A 12,344-nucleotide genomic window follows, 5' to 3' on the forward strand; every position below is an offset into this window, starting at 1 on the left:
TTAAAATCTGAAAATGATGTAATGAATATAGCTCAAGTCATCAAATCATGCAAATGGACTCTCCACTCTCCAGTACTCCAGTTGCAGTCTCCTATTCTAAATATTGAAAAGAAAGCACCACACTTGGTAGAACGGATATGGTCTAGAAATCTAGTCACTCTAGAGCAGAAAAGTATGAACTGAGACAAGAATCTCTGAAGTACAGGGTCTAATCAAGTAACGTTACTTTTTTTTTTCCAAAACTGTGCTAGCTGTGCGATAAATGGGACAAGAAACGGGAGGTAAACCACCACTCCCCACAGAGCAATAACAATGAAGAGATTATGACTCATTATGACTCGAGCATGAGGTTAAGGTGTAGATCTAAGCTGAAATTGAGCACGCTTTATCAACACATTCTGTCCATGATGAATACCAACTTTCAAAATAAAAGCAAAGCAGTACAGCCAGTACTTAATAGCATTATCCTGTCAAATGGTATTAGAGATTTTGGTGTTATTTTCCCCACACTCAGTGGTGCTGTATTTGAAACCAACACTCCTACCTTCCATGGCATTGCCAATACTGTACATGAGTGAATTGTGCACAAACTGCTTTTCCGACATGTATTAATAAGATACGGTAAATTTTATCATTGTTATGCTCAAGCTAATTAAGTTATTACGGTATCTTTTTTTCCAGTAATATACCCAGTGCTTATGAACACTGTGTGTAGTCTCGTGCGTGCATTGCCATTGTCGTTCTTTACGCGCAGTGCTATAAACAGATGAGTGTCGGTTTCAATTTACAGTGTACATGGTTGATGTGTTGTTGAATGCCTACCATATGTTTTGGGGTCTTATGGTTAGTGTGTACTTAGCCTGGCTTCACCTCAGCCTCACAATCAAAGAGCTAGAGACTTGTAGCAGACTAGAGTACATCTACATATAGGCATGACCTCCCATGGTTTCAAAGGGGTGCTGTTCGTTATTCCGAAGGTTCGTTATTCCGAAGGGTCGTTAATCCGAAACACGCAAATTCCCTATACCTAGAGGTTCGTTAATCCGAAAATGAAAAAGGGTTCGTTAATCCGAAAATTTGTGGCGTTATTCCGAAGGTTCGTTACTCCAAAGATTTGTTAATCCGAAAATGAAATTCGGAACAATGAACCTTCGGAATAACGAATCTCAGGAATAAAGAGCCTTCGGAATAACGAGCTGTAACCGTTTCAAAGTACCTGACCATGCTGTATAAAGAAATATGCAACGGAATTGCAGAAGTAAGGGGATGCACTGTGGAAGCAGATGAGGACAACATCACTGGTGAAATAAATTTATAGAGTTAGAAACTTAAGATTCTAATCAGTTAATAATATCATCGATTGATAAATTACATGTAAAGTTAGATCTAGATCTAGTATCTAAAATAATAGTGCTCAATGAATGATTAGAATTTATATACAGTGTAAATAGATACATCACCAAATTAGAAAACTGGTCTCTTAATGTCTATAAATTGATGGGCTTAATTCACTCGTTTGATCCTTGTTTTATTTCTTTCACCAGATGGGCTTGATTTCTTGACTTGCTGACTGCCAAGTGATGCATATTACCATTGGCGTGAAGCTGGCTTCACACATCAGAAATGGCAAAACGGCTGAGATTCTTCTCAGGGCTTCTATCAAATAATCACCATCTTTGGACCACGTTTAGACCTCCACGACACCTTGGACTGTCCAGTAGTGTTAGAGATTATCATCTTAAACCAGCCACAGAGCACAAGGACTGCAAAATTGGGACATTTCAGGACAGTTTTGCAAAAGTGATAAAGTGTGATTGTGAAGGAGTTTTAAAGAAAGCCAGTAGTTCAACTCCAAGAACAATGTGGAAACACTTGAAACTTTTGTATTCGTGGAGATGCAGGCCCATATTCTGTGCTGTTATAGACAGAAAGTGTGTGACTGATACCCCTGTTATGCAGGGATTGCTTAACTCTGAGAATTCACTGACAGCAAGACAGTGGAAACACAAGCAGATAAAAATGTTTTGTGTGCAACCGGCCATCAACAAGTCAGGGAAACTGAGTGAAACATCAGAAGCAAGGATCCCTGACCATATTTCGAGGAATGCATACCATTCGCTGTGCAGTGGATACAACGTTAAGACAGGACACCACTCTGAATGTGATAGTGGTGGCAGGAAACGGTGGTATGGAACTTCATCTGACAGTGAGGCTGGTGATCCCCTCTCACCAAGCAGTGTGCAATTTAAATACTACATGGATCACCTGAGAAATGAACACCAGCTCTTGTCAGAAAAACTACAGGTCTGAAAGAGTGATTGTTACTGTAATTTACATTTGAAAGATTGCTTGAATTGATCAGTTGTTGCACTGTGTACTTCAGCAAATAGATTCCTAGATATCCATTTCATCAGGGTGACATGTCATAAAAAACAGAGCAAAACAAAGAACAAAACAAAAAACACCCCTAGAAAATGATCAGTTTCCATTCTTCATTTTCTGTCCAAGAGGAATGCTACCTGGTACCCTATGTACTCCTTGGAAGAAGTTCATCTGATTGGTAATTCTCTAATTAAGGTGATATTTCGTTTGTACACAACCAAAGAAAACTATTTACCTTGCGTGAGCTTTCGCCTACTGTCTGTAGGCTTCGTCAGACTGGCGTTGACTCGCCGTAGATGGGGTGTAGGCAGTCTTACAGTCCGAGAGAATGGGAAAAAAGAGCAAGATTGTGTCCAAAGACAGCAATGAATTCACACGTTGGATAAGAGAGGCGATCCACATACAACGGGGGCGGGAACACATGATATGAATCGTGATGAGGGGCAATACAAATTATCTTCAGCGTACATTTCCATTCTCTCGGACTGTAAGACTGCCTACACCCCATCTACGGCGAGTCAACGCCAGTCTGATGAAGCCTACAGACAGTAGGCGAACACTCACGCAAGGTAAATAGTTTTCTTTGGTTGTGTAAAAACGAAATTTCGCCTTAATTACCCTTTGTTCTGTAGGTATATTTTGGAGAGTGGCAACAAAAATACATTACCTCTGATATAAAGCAATATAGTTTTGACTGTGGGGGTAGCCTTTTGTCAAGGCCCTCTCGCTGTAGTTTGCTCGCCCAGCCGAGCGCGCCAGCGCGAGGGCCTTTTGAGATCTGCTTCACACATTATTATTCATGACACATGAACCCTTCTGAATACTCGTTTTAATGGGTTCCGGTCAACCAATGGAATGGCGCGCTCCCCGCATCCTCAGCCTTGGTGTTGTCATGCCTGTTCGCATGCATCACTGACCACCCGAGGAGGTCTGCCACGGAACTCTACACACTCTGTGTGAAGGGTTCTGTGAGTCTGCGGCAGCGGCGTGCATTCGCTCTATTCAAATCGGGTTCGAGCAGACAGACACGCCGATTGGTCGACTTTTGCTCCCGAAATCGGGAGCAAAAGTCGGTAATTCAAAGGGCTAACAAAAGGATGCAAAGCAGATCTCAAAAGGCCCTCGCGCAACCCCACTCAGCTGGGCTCTGTTCACCACACAGCGAGAGGACCTTGACAAAAGGCTACTGTGGGGGATGACATTGCAGCAACAGCATTTGAAACTTGTGTCATGTGACTCTTTATCAGGGAATCACTTTTTGCCGTACTTGCACTACAATACAGAGCCTATGCTGGCATACCAATCCCCACTTCTTTGATACAATATAAAATGCGCAAAATATGTTCTAGTGTAGTACAATAGTATTTTATCAACTAGAAGATTTATTTTGACATGATATTCTATTTATCATTTTCGAATATCGTATTATTTTCCTACTTTTGATATTGTTCCTTGTTTATCTTTCCACATATATGTACAATGTAAAGTATATCTATCTGATGTAACTCGTGTCTCTTGGGTGTACTGCCTTTGTGCCTTTCTTAAAGCTTGTCAAATGAAATGCATTTTTATCTTCACTTGTACTGCATGATGCAGAAGTCTACATATTATACTGTCATCACACTGCTGGAGTTGCATTGTTTGTGTCATGAATGTATTCCATTCTGACACAGTGATGCATTGATAGCCAAACAAGACTCAGGGAAGTTTTTGTGATGTCATTTGCTTTGTTGACACAGGGTGGAGAAACGTTAACGGACTCCCAGCAGAGGAAAATGCGTGCAAAGCTATTTGAATTGTCCCCCATCATTGACAAGTGGGAGGAGCTTAATGCCACTGAGCAAGAGCTGAGGGAGCTTGATCAGATGATTGAAGGTATTGAAGGACATCTTTTCTATGAAGCACTTTCACCTGTTCTTCAATACTTGTAGATGATGAAATTCCCGGTGACACGGCATTTGCTCCTGTGACAATTGCTCCAGTCTTATTTTCTCCAAGGACTTGGGGTTAGGGTTGTAATAGGGCATTAGGTTTTTAGTTTGATGTTAGGATTAGGATTAGGGTTAGGGTTTTGTGTGTGGGTAGACCTTATGTTTGGCTTAGCATGCAGGTTTGTTTCATAGGAGCAAGAGCAAATGTCTTGGAACCGAAATTCCCAGGTGTACTCTGCACAAAGCCTACCAGGTTCAAGTTGACAATGGATTAGAACTGAAATCTCAGTTTGGGGAAAAAAAAAGTAGTCGACATTATCCGACAAAATCCTCACAAAAAAAAAAAAAAAAAAGACTTGATTGAATCATTGGATAAGAAGGGTTTCTGGTGTCATAGTAGATGAACAAGAAAGAGAATTCCACAAAATGTCATTTTGTTGCTGTTGTTGTTGTTGTTGTTGTTGTTGTTGTTGTTGTTGTTGTTGTTGTTGTTGTTGTTGTTGTTGTTGTTGTTGTTGTAATAATGAAAAGTGCACATTCCCTAGACTTCTTTCAACATAAGATGAGAGAAATGTTAGCCCTCTTTTTCCCAGGGAGATAAGTCAAGTGTTCTTTTAGTATGCTTGAAAAATGAAAATGGACATGTACATAAGTGTATGTGGAACCCTATTCATATGTGACCCGCTACAACAAAAGGATCCTAAAGTCGCTGATGGCTGAGCCGAGAAAATCAAGTTTGAAGTCACATCATAAAAATTGGTCAAAACAATCGGATTTCTGTTTTTGGCATAATTTTGTAGTCTAATGTTTTGTCTATCATCTGCCGAAATTTCGAAGCTAAATGATCAAAGGAAAGGTAAGAAATCAGCGTTTTTCTGGGCCATGATTTTCCGACTTTAAATGTAACAGAAATGTGTCCTAAGATATGGATTTAGCGCCTTAGCTAGACTCCGCCCCTAGCAACGAGGGAGTGATCTTATTGGTCAGTGCGTGGCATCCTGATTACCGATTGGTCATGCGTAGACTGCTGGCGCTAAGCTTGAATGAACATCGCGGAGGTCGTTAGGAGCATGCCTTCTATTGTCAAGCAGTTAAAACTGTCTCGCCTCCCCTTGACCATGATAGCGTCGGAAGGAAAACTTTGAAGGCGTTTTTCTTGAAACTCTGATTTCCACAACCACCTGACATGTGCTAATAAAAACATCGATATCTCCGCAGCCGAATACTTTTATGAGTTGTGCTATGTATGAAATTAAAGTAGAAGAGTAAGGGAATAATGTCATGCCATTTTCAGAAAATTGTCCTTCCCCGACTTTCGGATCCCTTTGTCGTAGCGGGTCACATATTTCCCTTACATCAATGGCAGTATGTATTACATGTACTTAAAAATGCATAACTTTTAACAGATTGTCTGATAACTTTCATGTTTTGCTGATGTGAACTACTGATATTGTTGCTGTCACCAAATCCTCATCTACATGTACCTGGTATACATGGGGTACGTATACATTATGTATTCCCCTATAGAGGAGCCAGTCTGTCAGCTGCTGCCAAGCACTCATTGCTTCCCTAGTAGCCATGTGAAACAAATCATAACTCCATATAACCAATCAAGGATATCATCTCAAACTTCTCCATCACCCCTAGGATCACCTGCCAACAGCCAGGACAGAGAGATGCAGGAACTGGCTGTCTCTGAGAAGGCCGAACTCTGCTCACGGTTTGAAGTCCTCAAGGAGGAGGTAGACTACTATCAGCCATTCTACAATTTGAATGAAGTTTCTGTTTACCATTGCTCTATACTGTAAAACTAGGAATGTTTGAGTGCATTTAATTTTGTGAATTTTGCGAGAGTCAAGATTTGCAAAGTTAAAGTGCATGCAAATGTTCTTGCCTTCACTATGCATTGAATGCCAGTGGCAATTTGTAAAAGATTTCATGCCATGACAAAGGCTGTCGGCTCCAATTTGCAAAAATTTCATGCTACGAATATATCATGTTCTACAGTAGATGATTAAATCACTGTATGATATGATGAACAGGATACCATAGAAATGTTTTAATCACTTTATTGATACAAATGTGAAAATGCTCTAGTCACTGTAGCTTTTAGGCTCCAAGTGCAGTCATTAAGTATTTTGAGCAAACTGAAAATTACAAATGATCCCCTTGAAATGCATAAACTTTGACAATGATGGTGCTATTAACCCGTTCCCTACCAGAACCTAGTTACCTTTGCGTTAAGTCTGTGGGGATTCAAAAATTCAGTATGGAACGGGTTAAAAGTTCTCCAATCCTTGTGAAATTGCTAAGTATACTGTATTTGACAAGCCTTGCTTTTCGGATATTACTGCTGTTGACTTTCCACCTTTCAAATGCAGAATTGCCCTTGAAAACCATACTGTTTTGTTGGGGTTGTTGTTGTTTGTTTGTTTGTTTTGTTTTGTTTGGGGGGTGGAGATTGCTGAAAGACAGAAGCATTGAAATGTGATGCTGATGCATATTGTAAGTCAGCCATCACAATGTTGTTAAATATCCAACCCTATATTAACAAATTGTTACAGGGGTTGATTGTTATAAAGAGTATAAAGAGTAGATTTCAAATTGTGCAATGAGTGATATTTTTGATAATAAAAAAAAATAATGATAGGACATTTTATCTTTTGATTCATGAACTTTACTGGATTGTGTTTGAACCTGCAGGCTGTAAACTTTGAAACCCATTTCTCAAAACCCTGTCTTCATCTTCTCTGGCTTTCATTGTAGACTTTGAAGTAAAATGGGACAAATTTATGTGCTATGAGAAAGCTTAGAATCTAGAAAATATGAAATGATGAAAAATTATAAGAATCATGATGCACTATTGGGCAGCTTTATCAAGTCACTGGTCACATGATCTTCTTCTGCAGCTCATTGAGCTACTCATGCCTTCTGAGGACACAGACGATAATGACATCCTAATGGAATTCTCTGCTGGGGTCGGAGGTCAAGAGGCTATGCTGTTTGCATCTGACATGTTTGAGATGTACCAGCGCTATGCGAACTTTCAGGGCTGGACGTTCAATGTACTGGAGTACTTTACTACAGATATAGGTAGGTGAAACAGTGAGATGCGGTTAATGTTGGTACAACTGTAGGCTTATTAGAACTGATCTAATGCTGAGCTTTTAAATGGACAGTAAGTGTGTTCAGTAGTACAGTGACTCCCTTTGTTAAAAAAAAAAAGTAACAAACAACAAAACGGAAAAAAATAAATTGAAAAACGAGCCAAAAACCAGAAAATGAACAGAAAAAATTGCTCAATATATTCTCAATTAGTTGGGGAAAATATATCATGATTTTTCTAGAATGCAACAGGATATTATCATTTTCTGGCTCTTTGAACCATATTTTTTGCCAAAAAAAAAAATAAGGAACCAAGAACTTAGAAACATTAATTTGTTTATTAAATCTTAACCTGTTGAGGACGGACTGATTGTGCTATAACATGCATTTCCCATAAATACCTGCCCAAGTATACTCAGGACTACTCTTTAAAGGGTTGTTTAAGAGGAATGTGATGACACATGAAATAATTTCACTTCTTTTCACTTTTATCTCCCTCTCACAACCTCACCGACAAGGCAGTATAATTTCCCTCATTCTTACACCTCCTAGTGTTAATACATGTCGGTGTGAAACTGCAGAGAATAACATGGTAATTTTCAGTATGCAAGAAATTGTCTCTTGTTTTAGTCAAACCACTGATGCTGCCATTAAATCTATTTGGAGGATGGAATGCTTCCATCCTTTCTGGAGAGTACAAACAACTTTGCCACATTCCAAGCAAGGGCCTTTAGTCTTCAGTCCAGAGTCCTCACCTGTGACATTTGGCTTCAGAAGAATACTAAATAATCCTTTGTGTGCTTTGAATGATTGGCACAGAAAACACCACAGCCTTGTACACACTGTCCAAAGTCTCTTGCACAGAAAGGGTTTCCCCAAGGGGCTGTCAACAGTACATCTCGTTGTCACCATGGCAATGTTGCATGACTGCTTATTTTCCTTTCCAGGCAGAATTCGTACAAGTTTGTAAGTGGTACAGTGTAGGTAATTTTTAGACATACATATGTAATGTTGATAGATTTTCCATTTTGTTGAATAGTCAGACTGTATTCTATATGTGACCGTGCATCACAAAACGAACAAACATTTGCACCCCTTCATTTTACATGAGGACTAAAAAAAGGTGAAAAGGTTCAACCAAGTCAATTTTGAGTATTCATATTTTCTGAAAGAGCTATCCTTCTTCTACATTATTCTACAGTTTGGGATCTTAAAATGAATGGGAAAGTGTGTTTTTAGCAATTTTTCTACAACCCTTTTTTGGGGGAGAGAAGAATGATCGGGTATGTCTTAGAGGCGCTTTTTATTTCTTGAATTCCTCTGCACCCTCTTCATTTTTAAGTCGAATAACTTTTGAAAAGATGACGCTACTGCTTTGCAAGTTAGCATTAATCATGGGCAGAATGTGTTGATAGAACATGCTCAATTTCAGCTTAATCTGATAATCCCTTCATTGTTGTTGCTCCGGTGGTTTACATCCTGTGTTTTGTCCCTTTCACAGCACAGCTAGCATGGCTTGGTAAAGATTAAGCGTTTGAATAGACTGTGTACTTCGGAGCCTCTCTTCTCAGTTCACAGTTTTTCAGAGTGTGTGCTTTCTTTCCAGTATTCAGGTAGGTTAGGGGAGTCTAATTGAATTGAGTTATATATCACTTAAAAGCTCAGAGTCTGCTCTTTCAGAATGTGCCCTTAACTGAAAATTCATGACTGCTGACTTTTTGTTGGTTTTGTGGTGCAGGGTCACATATGCCTTTGCCAGTCCCACCCAATAAACACCCAAACATAGACAATAGACTATCCCATGAGATATTTTTTGTTTGTTTGTGTGTTTGTTTTAAACTTCACTCATTTCATTTGAATATTAATCAGGTGGCTTGAGACACGCTTCAGTGAGCGTCAGTGGGGAGGGGGCTTACCGACTCATGCGCCACGAGGGGGGTGTGCATCGTGTGCAACGGGTCCCAAAAACAGAGAGGCAGGGGCGTGTCCACACGAGCACCATGACGATAGCAGTGCTACCGCAACCAAAGGAGGTGATGAAGGCTGTGTGCATCAGTCGTTATCATAGCAACAAGAGCAATCCAATAAGTGACCTTCAATATCAGTGATGAATTGCACACCCAACCTTATTGCATAGCCTTCTGAAACCTTTTGGAGCATGTACAAAGTTTGCAATAATTTCAGGAGCTAGTAGTTTATGGATTGAAGAAGTAAAGGCTATTTCAACCATGATCTTGGTGTGTCATGTCATGTCATTAAATGGTCAGAAAAATCAGTCTTGCGACCGATTCACCCCCCAAAAAAAAATGAGCAGGTCATTGTTTCTAGACAAGTACCACCCTCCTTGTATCATTGTCATTTGAAGCAAAATACTTGTTGTTGTTAGTTCACTTCAGCCAAAGGCCCCAATGAGCTACAAACGTATTGCGATCATTCATCATCAGCCGTCTGCTGTATGTTGTCTGTTGTGCACTGTCTGTCAAAACTTTTTACAGCTTTTTACAGTTTCTTCTTAAAAACCTTGTAACAAATAATTACCAGACTTGGCAAGTACAGTGTAGCATCCTTATGTTGAAAAGGATCTCAATTTGTTCTAATTGGCACCATACCCATGTACCAGTAATGGTCATCTCACTCTCCTTCTGATCTGCTTTGATAGATTGACCTGAAGCTTGACCCCAAAGACTTGAAGATTGAGACAAAGAAGGCCAGTGGGGCGGGAGGCCAGCACGTCAACACCACGGACAGTGCAGTCAGGATCACCCATATACCCACAGGTTTGTTACCAGCAACAGCAAAGATGCTGTCTCTGTGTTGCTTATTAAAAAAAAAGAAAAAGGAACACACAAGCAGCAAAAAGCCTCTCAATATCTTTTAGGCAAACTGAGGGGAAAAATGAAAAAAAAAAAAGAAAGTCAAGGAAACTTTGTCCACTCTTCATGTTTATATGAAATAAGATATTACATACATTCATATTTCCAGCTCCTGATAGGTCTACCCATGTCCTATCTAGTTTTAATGGCATGCATAATCTCCAGCCAAATTTCATGCTATAAATTCATTACCAGGAGATGCAATTGTTGAAGATCAAGTAAGAGTGTGCACAATAAAGGTTGATTCAGTTAAGTTTTAGTTTGCACTGTTCATTTACATGTGCCTTTTTCACTATCCTCCTTAAAGGACAAGTTCACCCTCATAAACATAAGGATTGAGAGAATGCAGCAATATTAGTAGAACACATCGGTGAAAGTTTGAGGAAAATTGGACAATCGATGCAAAAGTTATGAATTTTTAAAATTTTTGTGTTGGAACCGCTGGATGAGGAGACTACTACAGCTTGTGAGTCATATGCGTACAACAGTATAAAGAAAATGTAAAGAAAATTCAACATATTTTTACTTTTTTTCGCATAATAAAAGAGCACTTGACTTGCCTCTTTCTAAAGGCAGGGGGAATAATATTACCCCTAACATACATCAGTAACGAGTCAAGGGAATGTGTACTTTTTTTCAAAAGATGAAATTTTGTGAAATTCTCTTTATATTTTCCTTATATTGTTGTACGCATGTCACATCTAAGTTATTCATACACTGCAGTAGTCTTCTCATCCAGCGCTTACTGCACAAAAACTTCAAAAATTCATGACTTTTAAACGGATTGTCCGATTTTCCTCAAACTTTCAATGATGTGTTCTACTAATATTGCTACATACTCTCAATCCTTATGTTTATGAAGGTGAACTTGTCCTTTAATTTCACTACATTTACTATTTTGAATGCTGTTGATATTTGTAGGAACAGTCAAGAGAAAGTGTGTTTGGTAATTCCTGCATGGACTGTAATCAAAGATTTGTGAGATTATCAATATACAAGTGTACTACTTTCACTTGAAAGCAAACAATGGTATCAATTTTGTATTTCTATGGTGGTTTGGCCTCTAGGGATTACAGCAGAGAGCCAACAGGAGCGTTCCCAGCACAAGAACAAGTCCATCGCCATGACGATGCTCCAGACCCGCATCTACAACATCATCCTCGCCAAGCAGGAGAGCTCAGAGCGCACCCTGCGCCACTCCCAAGTCGGGTCCTCCGGACGGTCGGAGAAGATCCGCACCTACAACTTCCAGCAGGACCGCATCACAGATCACAGGATTGGGCGGAGTGTACACGATGTCCAGGAGTACCTCTCCGGATCCGAGCTCCTGGATGACATGATCCAGAGTGTCGTGGAGGAGGATGCCTTGATGGAGTTGAAGAGGACAATTCTGGATGTGTTTGATACTAGATAGGAGACTCCATCAACCTTGACCACACCCACATTATACCAGCAGGATGGGGAGGAGTGTGCATGACTTCCAGGAGTACCTCTCCAGATCGGAGCTCCTGGATGACATGATCCAGAGTGTGGTGGAGGAGGATGCCTTGATGGAGCTGAAGAGGATGATTCTGGATGTGTTTGATAGATAGGAGATTCCATCTACCGTGACCACACACTTATTTATACCAAGAGGATCAGCCAGAGATTGTGCCAAGTGTGACTGGGGCACATGCTGAACATGTGTGATGGAGACTGCGTCAATGTGACCACACCCATGGCATTGATACCAGGATGATCAGCTGGAGATGTTGTGGGATGTGGTAATGGTGATTGGGAAAGCCCTCCAGAAGGCAATATACTGATAGACAAGCAATGGTATCAATTTGACCACACCCATATTGCACCAGAATTATTATCATCAGGGTACTACTGTTGTATTTCATACACGTGTATCTGACTCAGTGCACCCTTGAGAGATAAGTTGCCTACAAACCCATCAAATTGCGTGAAAATTTTAATTTTGAAAAAAATAGCATTTTGTCATCATTACACATTGGTATTAACTACCAGGTATGTATTTTACTGCATATCTTATTTTGGAGACTGATTG

General features: G+C 40.0%; 1 protein-coding gene across 1 annotated transcript; it reads left to right on the top strand.

Annotated features, from left to right (window-relative positions):
• The first annotated feature begins 1,592 nt into the window (after positions 1-1,592).
• On the top strand, positions 1,593-11,707 carry LOC140226242 (peptide chain release factor 1-like, mitochondrial). The gene is made up of 7 exons (XM_072306727.1): positions 1,593-2,304; positions 4,122-4,257; positions 5,961-6,055; positions 7,223-7,406; positions 9,288-9,451; positions 10,078-10,195; positions 11,359-11,707. Exons 1-7 carry the CDS (start codon positions 1,624-1,626, stop codon positions 11,703-11,705), a joined length of 1,725 nt encoding a protein of 574 aa, XP_072162828.1. The 5' UTR covers positions 1,593-1,623; the 3' UTR covers positions 11,706-11,707.
• Positions 11,708-12,344: the final 637 nt, after the last annotated feature.

This window comes from Diadema setosum, chromosome 3, assembly GCF_964275005.1.
Source record: "Diadema setosum chromosome 3, eeDiaSeto1, whole genome shotgun sequence".
Lineage (NCBI taxonomy): Eukaryota > Metazoa > Echinodermata > Echinoidea > Diadematoida > Diadematidae > Diadema > Diadema setosum.